Source organism: Sander lucioperca, chromosome 9 (assembly GCF_008315115.2).
Source record: "Sander lucioperca isolate FBNREF2018 chromosome 9, SLUC_FBN_1.2, whole genome shotgun sequence".
In the NCBI taxonomy this organism is placed as follows: domain Eukaryota; kingdom Metazoa; phylum Chordata; class Actinopteri; order Perciformes; family Percidae; genus Sander; species Sander lucioperca.
This window is the reverse complement of record NC_050181.1, coordinates 22,263,737-22,282,508: the sequence shown is the minus strand read 5'-3', so window position 1 is coordinate 22,282,508 and position 18,772 is coordinate 22,263,737. Positions and strand designations below refer to the sequence as shown.

At 41.9% G+C, this 18,772-nt stretch overlaps 2 protein-coding genes across 4 annotated transcripts in view; one reads left to right on the top strand and one right to left on the bottom strand.

Annotated features, from left to right (window-relative positions):
• Positions 1-8,355: 8,355 nt before the first annotated feature.
• Positions 8,356-15,813, top strand: prg4a (proteoglycan 4a). Its single transcript, XM_031310377.2, has 14 exons — positions 8,356-8,533; positions 9,072-9,188; positions 10,261-10,374; positions 10,562-10,621; positions 11,105-11,167; positions 11,527-11,604; positions 11,698-11,919; positions 12,130-12,231; positions 12,522-12,608; positions 13,123-13,262; positions 13,722-13,881; positions 14,217-14,300; positions 14,641-14,766; positions 15,000-15,813. The coding sequence occupies exons 1-14, from the start codon at positions 8,458-8,460 to the stop codon at positions 15,188-15,190; spliced, it is 1,620 nt and encodes a 539-aa protein (XP_031166237.2). The 5' UTR covers positions 8,356-8,457; the 3' UTR covers positions 15,191-15,813.
• Positions 15,814-15,828: 15 nt separating this feature from the next.
• tpra (translocated promoter region a, nuclear basket protein) overlaps positions 15,829-18,772 on the bottom strand; it is a 32,858-nt gene continuing 29,914 nt past the window's right edge. Inside the window, exons 50-55 of one of the 3 annotated variants that reach the window (XM_031310351.2) lie at positions 18,550-18,662; positions 18,335-18,433; positions 17,862-17,973; positions 17,495-17,592; positions 16,520-16,630; positions 15,829-16,233 (exon numbers count right to left, since the gene is read on the bottom strand). In XM_031310351.2, coding sequence (XP_031166211.1) covers positions 16,181-16,233; positions 16,520-16,630; positions 17,495-17,592; positions 17,862-17,973; positions 18,335-18,433; positions 18,550-18,662 — 586 coding nt within the window. In that variant the 3' untranslated portion in view covers positions 15,829-16,180. Of the gene's footprint in view, positions 16,234-16,519; positions 16,631-17,494; positions 17,593-17,861; positions 18,004-18,122; positions 18,252-18,291; positions 18,434-18,549; positions 18,663-18,772 lie in introns of those variants that run through there. The other 2 variants (XM_031310350.2, XM_036005188.1) reach the window with 2 other exon arrangements.

Sequence of the window (18,772 nt, the reverse complement as noted above, 5' to 3'; positions counted from 1 at the left end):
AAAAACATAATACAATGATCTCACAAATCATGAATTCGGTCCATGTGACCACAAACTGAGAATAAACAACAAGAGGACATTCTAGGACCCACTTAACTGTGAAAATTGGCTTCAGCTTTAACGCTGAAATAATGAGTAGGAACAAGTGAGGACAGTGACGGGAAGATACCAGGAGCATGAGGTCATGCAAGCAGACACAATAGCAAAAAATAGCAAAATCATATAAAGTAAATGCAGATCTACAAACATCCTGGCAGCTTCCCTCGCAGCTACAGGGAGCACCACCAGACACATTTCTCAAATCAACTGTCTGACTTTATGTATTAAAGGACTAAACTTACGATCACATGCTCAGGTTGAATGAATTTCTATCCTTTCAGTTGTGTTTCATTTGCCAGACGGACTTTAAATACATGTTTCATAATGTCTGTCTGGCCTTCTGTTTCTCAACACCAACTAAGTATGTGTGAATGTGTTTGGAGCTCTGAACTTCCCGCCAGCGCTCATCCCACAGTCTGTACATGGTCACAATGTGGGGTGCTTATAAAGTTTTATGAGCTGCTTTAATCTGACCGTGGGACCAATCACAATACCTCAGTGTGACCACACCTCTGCCTGAGGGCTCATTAGAGGGCTGCCCATCACACATAATTGACTAGAAATTAAGCATATGAAACAAGTCGAGCCAGATGCATATAGTCAGTTAGTCCAGGTGTGTGAATGGGAACAGAGTGGGTGTGTTGTTGTGTTGGTCTGCTACATTGTCTTTCTAGCAGATGGCCTGGAAGACAAAGTGTCCTCAAACTGATTTGTGACAGACGTCAAACAGCCCAGGGTTCAGCGTTAAGGTTTTTTTTCACTTGCCCAAAGTCATTTTTACCGGCCCCCATTCATTTTTTGAAATTAGTTTCTATCTGCAATTTGTTTGACCGCATACATTTTTTAGGTTCCCACATTTCTACTCTGTCATGGAGTTTGAGTTGGAACATTTGTATTTTTGAGTTTTTGAACCTACAATAACTGCAAACGAGACATGTTTTATACAAACAATAATCATATGAAGAACTTTAACAGCACTTTTAAAAAAAACATTGATAACAAATTATTGATACTTGTTTTGCCCAACCGGGCAAGTGTTATATTTACTTGCCCGACGTGGCATTTTACTTGCCCCGGGCCATCGGGCAACCCTTATTATCAACCCTGCAGCCTTTTCCTACTTTGAAATACTTTATATCAAGCTTCTGTTTTTATGAAAGCCACTATGTGTAGAATGTTTATGTGATTATAGCATCTTTCAATTTATGGTGTTGGAAGTTTTGTAGAAAAATCCAACAATCCCAGTGCAAACTGATTTAGGGGCAGCAGTGTATCAGCTTGCATTGCTTTCTGCCACAGTGTCTTTTTAATATACCTCTGGGGGATACCGAAGTTGTACATTTTCAAATCCCACACATGCAGCAGGGGCTTTAGAGTTAGATCAGTTGACCTGATATTCGTCTTTCATTCAAATGAAATGTCATCTGTTAGTGTCATCAACCTTGAATATGACAGGTAGATAGGATTCAGTTCATTTAATAACAAATTGGATTGCATAGCTGATTGATAATACAGTTATTGTGTGAATGTTGATTCAGCAGCATTCACAGTATTGTTATTCAGTTCTTTCTCTCAAATATCAAAATGTACAGCTCTTTAAGGACATTTGTGCTTGTATTTTCTACAATTTATACTTTTTAAAATATTAAGCCTTTTTCTTTTTTCATTGAAAGTCAATAGAGCAATCTTCAAATCCTCTTCAGGTTTCTTCCACTTCAAAATGCTACTCCTCCTACATACTTTCATCTGCAGCGGTCATTCAAACTTTAAACTAATTGCAAAACCTTCAGCTATTAGAAAATGATTCAGCTTTTTGATGTATTTTACAGTTTTTGTGTTATCACTGTTTAAGTTTAGTGCTTCTTTCAGGCTTTTCTGCGTTTATAATAGGTGTGTATTGAGTGACTTAAGCCACCTTCACATGATGAGCGATTTGCTCTCTGTGCACCGCAAGGTAGGGCTGTGACTTTTTCATTACTTTTTTTGACATACTATATGACTTTTTTTTATATACTATACTATGACTTTTTTTTATAATTTGTTTCAAATGTGCCCTCTCTTCTCCGGGAACCATCACCTTATCGTGGTGGAGAGGTTTGTGTGTCCCTATGAACCTGAGGGCTGTGTTGTCTGGAGCTTTGTGCTCCTGGTAGGGTCTCCCAAGGCAAAGTGGTCTCAGGTGAGGGGCCAGACAAAGAATGGTTCAAAAACCCTATGAAAAAACGAGGTAGAGATGATGTGACCCTGCCCGGAGGAAGCCCGGGGCCCCCGTCTGGAGCCAGGCCCAGATGGAGGGCCCGTCAGCGAGCGCCTGGTGGCCGGGTTTGCCACGGAGCCCGGCCGGGCACAGCCCGAAAAAGCTACGTGGCACCTCTCTCTCCAACCCATGGGCCCACCACCTGTGGGAGGAACCGCTGGGGTCGGGTGCGCTGCCACATGGGTGGCAGTGAAGGTCAGGGGCCTCGACGGACCAGACCCGGGCAGCAGACGCTGGCTCTGGGGACGTGGAACGTCACCTCTCTGTGGGGGAAGGAACCGGAACTTGTGCGGGAGGTGGAGCGCTACCAGTTGGATCTGGTGGGGCTTACCTCTACGCACAGTCTCGGTTCTGGAACCATACTCCTGGATAGGGGTTGGACTCTTTTCTTCTCCGGAGTTGCCCAGGGTGTGAGGCGCCGGGCGGGTGTGGGGATACTCACAAGCCCCCGGCGAGAGGGTCGCCTCCCTACGCCTGCGGGTTGTGGGGGGGAAAACTCTGACTGTTGTTTGTGCGTATGCACCAAACAAGAGCTCGGAGTATTCGGCCTTCTTGGAGACCTTGAATGGAGTCCTGTATGGGGCTCCAGTAGGGGACTCCATAGTTCTGCTGGGGGACTTCAACGCGCACGTGGGCAATGATGGAGACACATGGAGAGGCGTGATTGGGAGGAACGGCCTCCCTGATCTAAACCAGAGTGGTTGTTTGTTGTTGGACTTCTGTGCTAGTCATGGATTGTCTATAACGAACACCATGTTCGAACATAGGGATGCTCATAAGTGTACTTGGTACTAGAGCACCCTAGGCCAAAGGTCAATGATCGATTTTATAATCGTTTCATCTGATCTGAGGCCGTATGTTTTGGACACTCGGGTGAAGAGAGGGGCAGAGCTGTCAACTGATCACCATCTGGTGGTGAGTTGGGTCAGAGGGTGGGGGAAGACTCTGGACAGACCTGGTAAACCCAAACGGGTAGTGCGGGTGAACTGGGAACGTCTGGAGGAGGCCCCTGTCCGACAGACTTTCAACTCACACCTCCGGCGGAGCTTTTCGTGCATCCCTGTGGAGGCTGGGGGCATTGAACCCAAGTGGACAATGTTCAAAGTTTCCATTGCTGAAGCTGCGGCGGGGAGCTGTGGTCTTAGGGTCTTAGGTGCCTCAAGGGGCGGCAACCCACGAACACCGTGGTGGACACCGGTGGTCAGGGAAGCCGTCCGACTGAAGAAGGAGTCTTTCTGGGATATGTTATCCCAGGGGACTCCGGAGGCAGTTGCAAGGTACCGAAGGGCCCGAAGGGCTGCAGCCTCTGCCGTGAAAGAGGCAAAGCAGCGGGTGTGGGAGAAGTTCGGAGAAGACATGGAGAAGGACTTTCGGTCGGCACCAAGGTGCTTCTGGAAAACCGTTCGCCACCTCGGGAGGGGGAAGCGGGGAACCATCCAAGCTGTGTACAGTAAGGATGGGACGCTGCTGACCTCAACTGAGGAGGTAATAGGGCGGTGGAAGGAGCACTTTGAGGAACTCCTAAATCCGACTAATACGCCCTCTATGGTAGAGGCAGAGCTGGAGGATGATGGGGGATTGTCGTCAATTTCCCTGGTGGAAGTTGCTGAGGTAGTTAAACAACTCCACAGTGGCAAAGCCCCAGGGATTGATGAGATCCGTCCAGAAATGCTTAAAGCTCTGGGTGTGGAGGGGTTGTCTTGGTTGACACGCCTCTTCAACATTGCGTGGAAGTCGGGGACGGTGCCTAAGGAGTGGCAGACCGGGGTGGTGGTTCCCCTTTTCAAAAAGGGGGACCAGAGGGTGTGTGCCAATTACAGGGGTATCACACTTCTCAGCCTCCCCGGTAAAGTCTACTCCAAGGTGCTGGAAAGGAGGGTTCGGTTGATAGTCGAACCTCAGGTTGAAGAGGAACAATGCGGATTCCGTCCTGGTCGTGGAACAACGGACCAGATCTTTACTCTCGCAAGGATCCTGGAGGGAGCCTGGGAGTATGCCCAACCGGTCTACATGTGCTTTGTGGATCTGGAGAAGGCGTATGACCGGGTCCCCCGGGAGACACTGTGGGAGGTGCTGCGGGAGTATGGGGTGAGGGGGGTCCCTTCTCAGGGCCATCCAATCTCTGTACGACCAAAGCGAGAGCTGTGTCCGGGTTCTCGGCAGTAAGTCGGACTCGTTTCAGGTGAGAGTTGGCCTCCGCCAGGGCTGCGCTTTGTCACCAATCCTGTTTGTAGTATTTATGGACAGGATATCGAGGCGTAGTCGGGGTGGAGAGGGGTTGCAGTTTGGTGGGCTGGGGATCTCATCGCTGCTTTTTGCAGATGATGTGGTCCTGATGGCATCGTCGGCCTGTGACCTTCAGCACTCACTGGATCGGTTCGCAGCCGAGTGTGAAGCGGCTGGGATGAGGATCAGCACCTCTAAATCTGAGGCCATGGTTCTCAGCAGGAAACCGATGGAGTGCCTTCTCCAGGTAGGGAATGAGTCTTTACCCCAAGTGAAGGAGTTCAAGTACCTTGGAGTCTTGTTCGCGAGTGAGGGAACAATGGAGCGGGAGATTGGTTGGAGAATCGGCGCAGCGGGTGCGGTATTACACTCAATTTATCGCACCGTTGTGACGAAAAGAGAGCTGAGCCAGAAGGCAAAGCTCTCAATCTACCGGTCAGTTTTCGTTCCTACCCTCACCTATGGTCATGAAGGCTGGGTCATGACCGAAAGAACGAGATCCAGGGTACAAGCGGCCGAAATGGGTTTCCTCAGGAGGGTGGCTGGCGTCTCCCTTAGAGATAGGGTGAGAAGCTCAGTCATCCGTGAGGAGCTCGGAGTAGAGCCGCTGCTCCTTCGTGTCGAAAGGAGCCAGTTGAGGTGGTTCGGGCATCTGGTAAGGATGCCCCCTGGGCGCCTCCCTAGGGAGGTTTTCCAGGCACGTCCAGCTGGGAGGAGGCCTCGGGGAAGACCCAGGACTAGGTGGAGGGATTATATCTCCAACCTGGCCTGGGAACGCCTCGGGATCCCCCAGTCGGAGCTGGTTAATGTGGCTCGGGAAAGGGAAGTTTGGGGTCCCCTGCTGGAGCTGCTACCCCCGCGACCCGTTACCGGATAAGCGGAAGAAGATGGATGGATGTGCCCTCTGACCCTATCCCAGTAACTATCCTGTTTGGAGTGCTGCCCTCTACCCTAGTGGTGCCTAAATTCAAGGCTGACTTTATAGCATTTGCCACCCTATTGGCTAGGAGATTGATTTTAATTTTTAATTCAGTTCCCCTCTGCCAATCTGTAATCTGTATTGTACACTTCTAGATGTGTGTAATTTATGTGTGCTAGTGGAAATAACATTTAATGTACACTTCCTGCAGGATCGTGTCATTCACAAAGGCCTCTTTTTGTTTGTTTTTGCTTTGTTTTGTTGTACTGTGTCTATAAGTGTGTGTGCGTGTGTAGGTGTACTCAAGTCCGAAAATTTGACCCAGAATTTAAACAATGAGTTTCAATGAATGATGCTTTTGGGGTCTTATGATTCTAATGTTGTCATTTGTAGACATTCTGTGCATTGATATCATCATTGTATACTATCAGCTTGAAAAGAAAACCAATTAAAAAAAACTTTTTTCAACATACTATACTATGACTTTTTAATGGCTTTTTTGATGTACTACTATAAAAACTACTGTTTATCACTTTTTTCGACATAAAATACCATAAAATACTTTTTATGACTTTTTTTGATGTACTATACTATGGCTTTTTTTATACATTGTTTTGACATATTATATTATGAATTTTTTTTCGATATACTGTACCATGACTTTTTATCACTTTTTCCGACCTACGATACTATTACATTTTATCATTTTTTTCAACATACTATACTATTACTTTTATAGATATACTGTATTATGACTTTTTTCAGCAAACTATACTATAAACTATTTTAAAATCTTTTTTCAACATACTATACTATGATTTTTTTGTGTGTTTTTTCGACATACTATGCTATGACTGTTATCAATGTACTTTGTTTGGTGGCATGGTGGCTGTGTGGTTAGTGATGCTTGTAACCACACCAGCCAGTAGTCAGTGTATACAACAACCTGTGGTTCAATACCCATTCAGGATGCTCCTTTTTATGTGGAGTTTGCATGTTCTTCCAGACTTTGTTTGACCTACTATGCTATGACTTTTTATCACTTTTTCTACATACTATACTATGACTTTTTTATGACTTTTTTCGACAAACTATACTATGAATTTTTTATCACTTTTTTCGACATACTATACTGTGACTTTTTTATCACTTTGTTCAACATACTATACTATGACCTTTTTTTTAAATCTTTTTTCAACATACTATACTATGACTTTTTTATGGCTTTTTTGACATACTCTGCTATGACTGTATTAAATGTACTTTTTGCAGTGGCACTGTGGCTGTGTGGTTAGCAATGTTTGCAACTACACCAGCCAGTAGGCAATGTATACTGTGCCTGGGATTTGATACCCAGTCCGGGCTGGTCCTTTTCATGTGGAGTTTGCATGTTTTTCCACATTTTCTTTGACCTACTATACTATGACTTTTTATCACTTTTTTCAATGTACTATATTATGACTATTTTCGACATACTATACTATGACTTTTTTAGACCTAGTATAGTACAATTTTTTTATAACATTTCTACATTTATCACTTTTTTCGACATGCTATACTGTGACTTTTTGCTTTTTTTGGGGGGCATTTCCACCTTTTTTAGACACGACAGCTCAGATACAAAAGGGGCGAGAGAAGGGGAAGTTATGCAGGAAACCTTCACAGGTCAGACTCGAACCCTGGACCCTCTGCATCGAGGAATAATAATAATTATAATCTAAATAAGCACGCCTGCTCTAGCAACTGAGCTAATCGGCCACTACTATGACTTTTTAATGGCTTTTTCTTTACATACTATGCTATGACTATTTTCAATGTACTTTATTACGTAGCATGGTGGCTGTGTGGTTACAGCTACACCAGATAGTAGGAAGCGCATACTGTGAGCTGTGGTTCGAAACCCAGTCCGGGCTGGTCCTTTTTATGTGGAGTTTCTTCCAAACTTTCTTTGACCTACTATACTATGACTTTTTTTTTTTTCATGTGAAAGCTTCAAGATAATATTTTATGCATACATACTGAACTCTAACAATGATCGGATCATTTAAGACATTAACACCTCCATTATACATTGTTAGAGCTTATTTTATGTCTGAAATGCTCTGGTTTCTTGATTTTTTATGGTTATTGCAAAAGTAAGCAGTCTGTCAACATCAAAATAAAGTAAAGTGAAGTAAAGGCCTCACCAGATTGACCTTTCTATTTCCCCTCATCCTCTCCTTGTGAAAGTCACCCACATGTAGACACTTTTTATGACCCACGGAGTGAGCTAAACAATTGAAACTCCACAGAATAATTGTCAAAACCACATGACATCAGTGTTGGCTGGCTCAAACACCTCATTCCTTAAGTTGGCTGGCAGGGAACATGTGGCCCAAAGGCAGCAGGTAGGAGTAATTTCACATGTGGGTGAAACCACAGACCTCACAAGCGGGTTAAAACAACACTGAAATATTGTACGTAAGTACTATAATGTTTTTGATTAATTAAATGGTAACTTAAAAGACTAGTAGACCAATAAATTATTTGATATTGTAAAACTTAGAATATAAAAAATAAAAATATCAAAATACTAGAAGAAGACAGGTTTTTCGGGCAACCAAAAACACAAAGTAAAAAGTAACTGCGGTCATTTGTAATAAGTTACTTTCCATCGCTGGTCTTTAAACGCGTTACTGTGTGTAGGAGTTTATTTATTGCCAGTGTAGGAAGTTTAAATACGTCCTGGCAGTTTTTAATTAGGCTGTGGGTGTAGTATGAGTGTGTGTGTTGCTAATTAAAAGTGTCCTGTCTCAGGGCCTTTGTCCCATATATAAGAACAACAGACGGACAGATTTATAAAAGGACAAGGAGAGGTGACACTAGACTTATTCTCTCACTCTCTATTACTGTGGCAGTGTGTCTCTCTCTTTGTACATCACACTTGTTGTTCAGCTCAGCAGAGTCTTGGGTAAAGATGATGATGATGAAAATGTCACCGTGGCTTCTGTTGCTTGGCCTTGCTGTGACCTACGCTGCAGCTGCTGGACCAGGTATGCACTGACACATTTATTTATCCTTCTAAATCTACACTATAGCATGTTGTTTTTTAATTTACCTTTTTAATTCTTTCTGATGCATTATATTGTAACTACCTTATAATGTCTAACCTATGTAATAATGTAATAATATCCCTGGTATTCCTTATAGAAATGGTAATGCACCTACCATAGTATAAAATGTCTCCTAATGAACTTGTGATATCACCTAATGTGTTACACTGCACTTATAATGACTTGCAATCAAACTCTGATCCTTTTAATGCAACTTTGATATCTTGAAATGGCTTATAATGCACATGTAATACCTTATACTATCCCTATGCTTATATATTATCTGATAACACACCTACTTTGCCTTAAAATGTCTTATAATGCAGTTATGCTATGGTAACATCTAATGTTTAATATTCTGTTCATAATACTTTGGGATCTCTTTGTTATGATTCCAATATAATATACTTGCAATGCCTTATGATTGAAAATTAAAAGTATTACTAAAATTTCACCAGTACATGCTGTCTCTCTCCAGGCAGCTGTGTGGGTCGCTGTGGCGAGGTTTTCACCAGAGGCCAGCAGTGTACCTGTGACTTTGGCTGCCAGCAACATAATGAGTGCTGCCCAGACTTTCAGGCTGCGTGCATCACTGGTATGATACTCAACAGATTAAGATATATAACAGCACATTTTATTGATTCATCTGTGTAAATGATGCGATGGTAGCATCAAAAAGTAATAAGATACAGCAAAGATACGTAGTATGTAAGAAGAACAGACCAAAGAGAAGGTATTAGAAATGCAGGCAATGAGTGCAGATAATATGTCTCACTTTTAGTTTATAGTGAATAAATGTTGCAGCAATCGACTTAAAGCTGCTTGAATATTTTTTTAATATCATGAACAAATCAAATGTCTGAAATGTGAAAGTGGTCACGCTGTCATGCTGACCGCCTCACAGAGACCGAGCATCTGACTTTGTAGCTCTGTGGAACTTATTTTTAGCCTCTTTTACCTCATTGTTTTGGTTTCTATTCACTTTTGAATTTGTTTTGTGCTTCTTCTTTTTATAAACTTTGGAGCCTCTTTAGCTCATTATTTGGTTTCTATTAACCTTTTAGCTTCTTTTAGCTCATTTCTTTGATTTCTATATAACTATTAGCCTCTTTAGATTGTTAATTTGATTTCTATTGAGCTTTTTAGTCTCTTTTAGCATTTCATTGTTTTAGTTTTACAGTCCATTTAATGTATGTTTCAGGCTCACTTCTCTTTGCTACCCTGTTTCCAGCAGAATCAGGCAGCTAGTTTTAGCAAACAAGCTCTAATAAACCCACTGTTCTCTATACCTGCTCAGCCACAAACGGCAGATGGACCAAGTCAGTGACTACACAACGGCTATAAGCTCCAGATGTTCTTCTCAGTTGTTGGTGGAGACCAAAATGAACCTTAAAGGAGAGCGAATTGGATGGAATTTGTCAAGTGGCAAAAACCCACCTCCAAATGAATGCTAAAGTTGCTGTGTATCTGCAACTGTTTGCTTTATGAGGTGATCATTTGGCAGGATAGATGTCTGTCAGTTTGTGTCGAGTTCTTCTGCCCCTTGTGGAAAAAAAATGACTAATGCAGCTTTAAATTTCAGACAGTTTGGACCACTAGAAAGCTCGGGTTGAAACAAGTGCTCTGCTGTGTTGGTGACGTTCTGTTGGCCTGTCTGTTGTTCTCAGCTCAGTCCTGTCAGGGGCGCTGTGGTGAGACCTTCAGGCGTGGTCGGACGTGCGAGTGTGATCCACAGTGCATCCAGTACAACACCTGTTGTCAAGACTACCAGCAACAATGCGGTAATGGCCAACAACCACAACCACAGCTAACAACACAAGTATACACAGTGCCCCACTGGGACTTAGCAACACATACACAATTATAATGGACTTTACAGACATAATGCAGCTTTAAGAAGCTTTGGTATTGAATGGATAAAATATCCTTATTTAAGTGCTGTTTTCCACCTTGTCTCTGTCTCCACAGATGCCAGAGTGTCAGTTTCACACACCAGAACTGTCCAGCCTCTGAGGGCTGCAGCTTCAGGTTAGCAACCATCATACAAACTAACTAAAAGAGCTTCCCTTTCATTGCCAGTAGCTTTTTGGCTGGAGTTTGCTTTCACTTACCAGATGTATTGTCCATTAAATAAAGCAACCAAACAAATTCTTACAGGCATTTTAACTTGCCAATTAGGGCCATTATTGCTCATGTATATTGCCAATATTCATAATCAGTGAGATGAAGATGGAAAATGAATCTATATTGACAGAATGAACCTTCTGAATTTTTTTAAATATGTATTTAATGAGTTAAGCAATCGGCTTCCCAAATGGGTCAGCAGTGGCACAAGGAAAAAAGGAGGGGACCCATAAATCCAGAGAAGTGAACAAAATATTTTAAAATGCATAAATGCAGGTACTGAGAGGCAACACAGAAGGCTACAATATATTCAATATATTTTTAAGCTTGTGTCCTCACAGTCCACTGCTATATTTCTTTTGTTCATTATTATTTTCTCCTCCTCAGGAAAACAGAAATCAGAGAGGAGCTGGAGAAGGTCTAATAGTGAAAGCGAGGAATGGTACACAGGTAGAAAAATACACAAAGCTATACTACTACCCCTGCATGCTAATAAATAAGTATGGAGTACTTGCTTACTGCATATGGATTGTTTTTTTATATCTTCAATATATATATATATATATATATATATATATTATTTTTTTTTAAATCATTGTTGTTGGGGAAATTGCATCACTAAAGTATAATTTTAGTAAAGGTGGACTGCATTACCCAATATGTGGCCCTGCTCTATGTCAAAATCTAGTTTTAACTTTTTAAGACCTAATGTAAAAGTTCGACATTTTGGGAAATACATGTATTGTTAACCTAGCTTAGCATAACGACTGGAAATAGGAGGAAACATCTAACCTATCCTAACTATCCAGGTGCAGGCCACAGACCACTGACTGACAGCTCCTCTGGCCCCGCCCCTCCTGTTGTACCAACCAATCCACTACGACATGGTTTAGAATTTCATTTTTTCTCAAAAGATAAATTTTGTTTTGTCTAATTACATACAAACAAAAGTCATTGTCTTCCTTTTTTCTCTCCTGTAGGTGTGAGTGACATCCCTGCCGATCTTCTGCCAATGTCCATCCCTTCTTCTAATAGTGGAGTTCCAGACTCGCCAGCTGGCTACTCTCTGCCCAGCTACAGTGCTCCGTCTCTGGGCAGCAGTGCTCCTGTCAGACCCTCTGGTCCTGGAGCTGTTGATGGTAAAGTGAATGTCCACCTGGTGCTGTCCCCTGAGGGAGGGACTCCATCTGGGCCAAGTCAAGGTTAATTATACAGAGATTATGATATTTCATTTTGAATACAACAGTTGTTAAATTTGATTGTGATGAATTTTGAATAATTCTTTTTTTTTAAATTACAATTTGTTTTGAAATTTTTTTGTGTTTGAAAATAACTTGTTACAGTTGACCACACAATCTAATAAATGTTAAATAATAATAAAATAAATATTTAATAAATTGTTTTGTTCCCAGGTCTCAGTGGCGCAGCAGGCTCCAGACCCAGCACCCTGCAGGATGTAGCCCAGGCTTTGGGTCTCTCTGTGGTGCAAGGAGGTTCTGAGGTACCAGGGACAGGTAGGATGTGTGTGTGTGTGTGTGTGTGTGTGTGTGTGTGTGTGTGTGTGCGTGTGTGTTTTGTATTTTGACCAACTTCAGTCTCTTTTGTCTTTACATACAGTATACAAATATTACAAATGGAATATTACATATTTATGTCAACATCTCAACAAATGTTCTGAACAGATCAGAAGGATCCTTTCTGGACACGTGTCACTGTTATTGTTTGACTTATTAACAAATACTGACAATTCTTACAATTTATAAAGCTGTACACAAAAAAACACTGTTAAAATGTGTGTGTGTAGGACTCCTTGCTGATGTCAACCTATGCAGTGATTCTCCCATTAATGGACTGACAGCTCTCAGCAATGGGACCATACTGATATTTAAAGGTCAGTGTTAGTGTGCGTTGTTGCAAACTGTCACGTCCAGTGGACCTTATGGATAAAATGTAATGTATTGTTTCTACATATCGTCGCTGTCGGGCAGAAACCTCGTATCTCCATATTTCATCATTTTAGTTTTTTTCCGTAATTCAATGCTATTGGTCACCCTTTACGTCTGCCTGTCTGTGGGTTTTACAAATATTTAAACAGGGACCAGACAATTTCATCTGACTTCGTCTGAGGTAAATTCCTCAAATTAGCTTTTTTTTTTTCCTTTTCTGAAAAACAATGGTTTTGGACATACAAGGATTTCACCTGACAGCGACAATATATTAAAGTGTGTGAGGATTTTCCATTAACAAATACATATCTAAGCAAATAATGTCAATATAGTGTTACATATGTTGTATGTGTATGATCTGTCTGATCTGTGTATGATAATGTGATTCTGTGAAGTCTCTGAGTGTCCTGTGTAAGCTGTATCTGTGTGTGTGTGTGTGTGTGTGTGTGTGTGTTTCAGGTGAGCTGCTCTGGTCAGTGGACCCTGTCAGTCGCTCAGTTGGTCGTCCGCAGAGTATCACAGACACTCTGGGTGTCCCCTCTCCCATCGATACTGTCTTCACACGCTGCAACTGCCACGGAAACATCTACATCATCAAGGTACAGATATATACAACCCATTATTACTGCTGCTGTCAGCACAGCTACAACCACTGTCTTACTTCTGTGTTACTACTGACACCACCAGTACAACCACTATTAATAATATATCATATTCAGGTTCACACTATTTGGGGTTTCTACCAGAACATGGTTACGTTTTGTTGTCTACTGTTACTTTAAACTTACACTTGTTATAGCATCACTATCAGTGAAATCTATTGGACATCATTCTCTATCATTGATCATTGAACTCTATGGTTTCCATCAAAAGAAGTCTATTTATGTTAGAGTATATAGAATAAGGTATGTTTTTATGCCAAGATGTTTTACAGCAATGTGGCAATATGAACTCAACAAAAGGAAATCACTACGTCTTCACAATACAAGATCACTTCAGAAAGTCAGTGAGTAGTTATCCTCTTTGTCACCATCTGCCCTTTTCATCCGCCGCACTAGGGAGACCAGTACTGGCGTCTAGATAGTAACATGGTGATGGAGCCGGGCTACCCCAAACTTCTGGCCTCTGAGTTTCCCGGTCTGACAGGAAGCATCAGTGCTGCACTGGCAGTACCAGCCACCAGGAATAGACCGGAGACTGTATACTTCTTTAAGAATGGTGAGGAATTCAGAGACACATATTAACTAATAAACAGAGAGACAGAGGCCCTATCTAGAGCTGGGAGGGATTCACTGTCTCGCCTAAAGCACACTTCACCAGGTACAAGGTTTTTATTACCTATTTTAGTACAAGTTACTGAATCCCATGAGGGTTAGTGTTTGTTGTATTGGTCAGCTCCCAGTATGTGTAGGGTAAATAAGGAGCTCTGTCGTCTCTCTCTAGAGATATAAATGAACAAAACAAGCTTGCAGATACATGGACATACAGTATTTTTAATGCTACTTGACTTTATAGACATGATCAGAGGTCGCTTTCCACGTTTTGTCCTTTAGGAGACATCATGCAGAGGTTCACCTTCCCACCAGGCAGCACTCCGTCCTGCAGCAAGAAACCAAAACGTTTCGCTCACCAGGCTGGTCAGTACCCTAACAAAATATTATCCCCAAAATGTTGGACTGTTCCTTCAAAATCCCAGGGAATTGGTTAAAAGGAAATTCCAAAAAGTTGCAGCATAGGGACATGGATTTGTCACAAAAAAAAAACTGTAACTGTACCACACCACTGTAGCAGCGAGGTCCTCACCATTAATCAGCCACTTATATGGAGTATTACCATAATTAACTAAACAGTTATTTTGAAATATGTATTGAAATCATTGCATAAAATATTGGGTTATATGAATCAAATTCTACCAAAGCGAGCATGCACTTAAATGTACTTTAAATGCTGTTGTTTTTACTTCTCACATCCATTAAGTTCTTCTAAGTGGAGAGATCAACATCAAAGTGTCTCTGAAGGGATTCTCCACCCCAGTCACCTCTGCTCTGTCCATGCCCAGTCCTCAGAGGAGCGACCCATACGAGCACTACGTCTTCTCTGGACGTAAGAACCATCCTATGTGCATTCTCTTTATTCTCGTTAGAAAGCAACATGATTGGAGGCTGTTAGTATAATTCTCTGAGTCATTGACTGAGATAAAAGTATAGTGTAGTTTACCATGTTGAATTTCTTGTTTCGGAGGCTTTCCCACTTTGGGAGATGCCGACTTGTATATGTGGCTTGATTACTCTGGTTATATGTGTCTGAGCCGTTACACTCTTCTGTCTTCTCTGCAGCGCTCTTCTTCAGGGTCCAGATTTCACATGACCTGCCAGTGCTGGCCAAACCGGACCCATATGCAGCCCTTGCACCCCTCCCCATCCTAAGCCCTGCCGCTGTGGCAGCCACCTCTGCCAACATGGCCGCTCAAAATGCTAACCCTCCCCTCCCAGCCAACTCCATCAGAGTTTGGCTGCGCTGTCCCTAGGAACATCCTGACAAGCAGACAGAAGCCCTGTTCTGGGATTTTCTGTATCAGCACAGGTTCTACTTAGTAAACATATGTACTGAACAAAAAGTAACAATGTACTATTTTTTTTTTTAATTAAATTCATGTCCCAATTTTCCGATCACAAATTCTGACAGCCCCACCCATCTATAAAACCTCAAACCTTCCAACTGCTAAAGACACATTAAGAGAGAACTTCTACTGCAGTAAACACCTTTTGGTTTCATTTCCCATGGTTGTATGATGGGTTGAATTTATTCATTTAAGAATTCTCAAAAATGAGCTGTTTTGTCCACATATAAAAAGTGTCATTAATTATGTTTAGGGATGTAATTACTGATTATCTTCATTAGTGATTACTCAGTCAAACAATTCATCTCTGTAAAATATACATGTTTTAGTCAATAAAACAGCCAAATCTCCCACATTCTAAAACCTCAAGTATAAGAATATAAAACAAAGAAAAGCTGCTAACCCCTCACATTTAATAAGCTAAAACCAGAGAATGCAACCTCTATGGCAACCATCTTAAATGTGATAAGTCATCACCGATTGGCAATGTCCTCTCAGTCCACTCTCAGTGGAATACCACACTCATTATATAAAAAAAACATATCGCTGCTACTTATTATTCAACTTTATTATCAGAAGCGCATTAACAGTCCAAAGACAAAGCAAAATAAAGAAACTAACAAAATGGCAATGCTCTCATGAATACATGTGAAAAAGAAATTACAACACAAAACTAAAAACTCTGGATTTCACAAACAATACGACCGTACAAATCTGTGAGAAAGGATCCCACATACAGAGCTGTCATATCTCTTGTGTTATAGTGTGATTAATGGAATTTTGACTAGACAGACAATTTGAGAATACTGAATGTCTTAAAATAATCCTGGAAATAAGCATTGTCTTTCCATTTCCTTATTGGATGAAATGACTGAGTTACTACTAGTGACATCTTCATTAGGCGATGCCCCCTCTGCCCATGGCTCCTCCCCTTCCACGAGAGAAAGTACCTGAAAACAAATGTGAGAAGAAAGCAGTTTAGAATTAATGACCCACGTGATCACTGTTCATGATATTATCCCCATCATTTGTGTTCCCATGTAATGCTGCTCTCTGCTTACTGCACTTCAATAAACAGCTTCATCATTACCCTTTTGAGTGACTGGAGTTTATTCTGTAAATGTACAATATTAGTGATCATCAAGCGGGTCTTAAGAGCCCTGAAAGATCTTTACTGACACGCTGAAAGTCCAGTCCAGTCCAGTCCAGTCCTCCAGGACGGTTTTAGTTTCTTACCTCTGCGCGTGAGTAACGTCCTGGCCTCGACTCTCCCTCCTCTGGTTCCTCTGCCTGACAGGCCGCTGATCAAACTGCTCACTGTGCGCCGCTGAGTACCACTGCTGGTGTCTATGAATAAGATGAGCCGCATATTAGACATTCAATGACAGAGCACAAGCTCATCACATCAGGTCATGCTATACATAAGAACACAGCAAACTACTCACAAAAGGTCATAACATTTGTACAATCCATTGTATAGAAACACTCTTTTAACCTAATCTTACTTTACTTAGCTAAAGTGCAAGAAATTAAAAGCTATGTTATTTTATACACTTCACTAGTTTTTTTTCTCCTTACTCTCGTTTTTGCCTTAAGTTTGACTGTGAGCAACTGCAACTTAACAATTTCCCTGAAGGGATCAATAAAGTATTCTGATTCTTATCACAAAGGACAAAGGGATTCAGCTGAACACAAATATGACAGGCGGTAGCTCTACGCCGAGGAATTCAGCAGGATTGTTTGAGCATATCAGGGAGCTGCTGAAACTTCTTCCTCCATATGAAAATATTTGCTAATAATAGGATAGTCATCCCTCTCTGTACAACTTACTGTGGTTTCAACGTTTTTACCTATAGATGAAATAAATATCGGATATATAGAATTTGATGTAGTTGTCCTAAATCCTAAAAACATTTATTTATTTAGTGTTATTGCAACAACTTGTCATAGTCATTACAATTTATGTGTGGGATGAGAACTTAGTTCAATACACAGTATACTTTCTGCAGGCCTATATCATTTCAAACATCAAGTCCATGACAACTAAAACAAGTGAGAGGTTGTGTTGACGTGGAAGCTAACATGTTAGCATGTGAAAAAGGCAACATGGCCCGACACGTTTTGTTTACATGCCAGGAAACGTTGGTTAGGGTTCATAATAAAAATCATGCTATTTGGCTTTTAATTATGTTCATAGACGGAATACTTTACCAGGGTCTTGGCTGGTAGATGGCAGTGATGCATCATCACTCTGCTGTCCTGTTGACTCCATGTCTGTCTGGCTATCCAGAGAGGATTCAATACCAGGACTGGGAAACACAAATAATGTACTCAAACACAAATACTTGTAATAAGTTGTCTGGCACATTCTGATTACAATTAAAAAGGTACTAAACCTTTTTTTTTTTTAAACCACAAATACACCTTGTATTAGAAATTTACTTTCACAACCTACAATCTTCCAATCAGTGAACGCAAACCTCTTTGTCACATCTCTGCTTCTCTAATAGTATTGCTTCAGCAGGACAACTTGGCTATCTGAAGTTTTAATCCATTTGACTTATTTAAAGTTGCTTACCCCTCTCCTTCCTGCTCCATGAAGACTTCATCTCCATCATCTGCAGCAGAGGCCATCCCGGTGGAGGTGGTTACCATGGGAACCGACTGGGATGCCATGTTGTCACCACTGTCTGAGGGCAGAGACTCTGTGAAGACCGTCACTAATAGAGACAGAGAGCCATGATGTAGCATTTACAGTGAACAGTGATACATGTCGAACTCATAGACTATATAAAACATATAGGTATCTATATAGGAGCCAAAATTAAGCTCAAAGTGGGCGTCTCAGACCTCTCTTGGAGCTACATTTTCAGTGCCTGGGGTTGCCTAACTCCCGGCTAATCCAAAATTGGACAAAGAGGGGAGCATGGATGGAGCTGAGAAAGGCTGAATGAAGCCTACAGTCTATGCTCGCCTACTGTGACGGCACCCACATGCCCCGAGGAGGTTGCCGCGTGGTTGAACTTTCATAATGTACAGAGTGTGTCTCACCTGGTGCAGCCACTTGTAAAGGCGTGGTGGGGACACTCCTTCCTCCTCCGTCTTCATCATGAGCAGCCAGGAACAGAGGAGATTCGTACATCCCCAGACCTACACACACGGCAGTAGTAAAGGCAGACAGGATTAAGTGTTTAAAAAAAATTAATGAGCACGTAACTTAACACGTTTGAGATCAGTCCAGGTGTAACGGTGTATGTGTGTAGTACCTCCTTGAGAGGCAAGCTGTCCCAGGTCAGAGTGTGAGGCTGATGTCTGAGGCAGCAGGTCTTCTGGAGGTCCAAACCTGAACCTGGTGGACAGACCTGCTACCTGAGGAGAACTGAGGAGATGAACGACACACATGTGAGAGTCACAGTTCCCACTGAGGTTAGGATCAAGCTTTCTTCCAAGATCATCCAAGCACTCCACATAACTAAGCTTAAATTTTTT

Excerpts from the sequence above, each read along its gene's own strand:
- prg4a (XM_031310377.2), top strand. The coding sequence starts at position 8,458 with ATGATGATGATGAAAATGTCACCGTGGCTTCTGTTGCTTGGCCTTGCT. Across the intron at positions 10,375-10,561 it reads AGACTACCAGCAACAATGCG|ATGCCAGAGTGTCAGTTTCA; the intron begins GTAATGGCCAAC and ends CTGTCTCCACAG. Across the intron at positions 11,605-11,697 it reads AACCAATCCACTACGACATG|GTGTGAGTGACATCCCTGCC; the intron begins GTTTAGAATTTC and ends TCTCTCCTGTAG.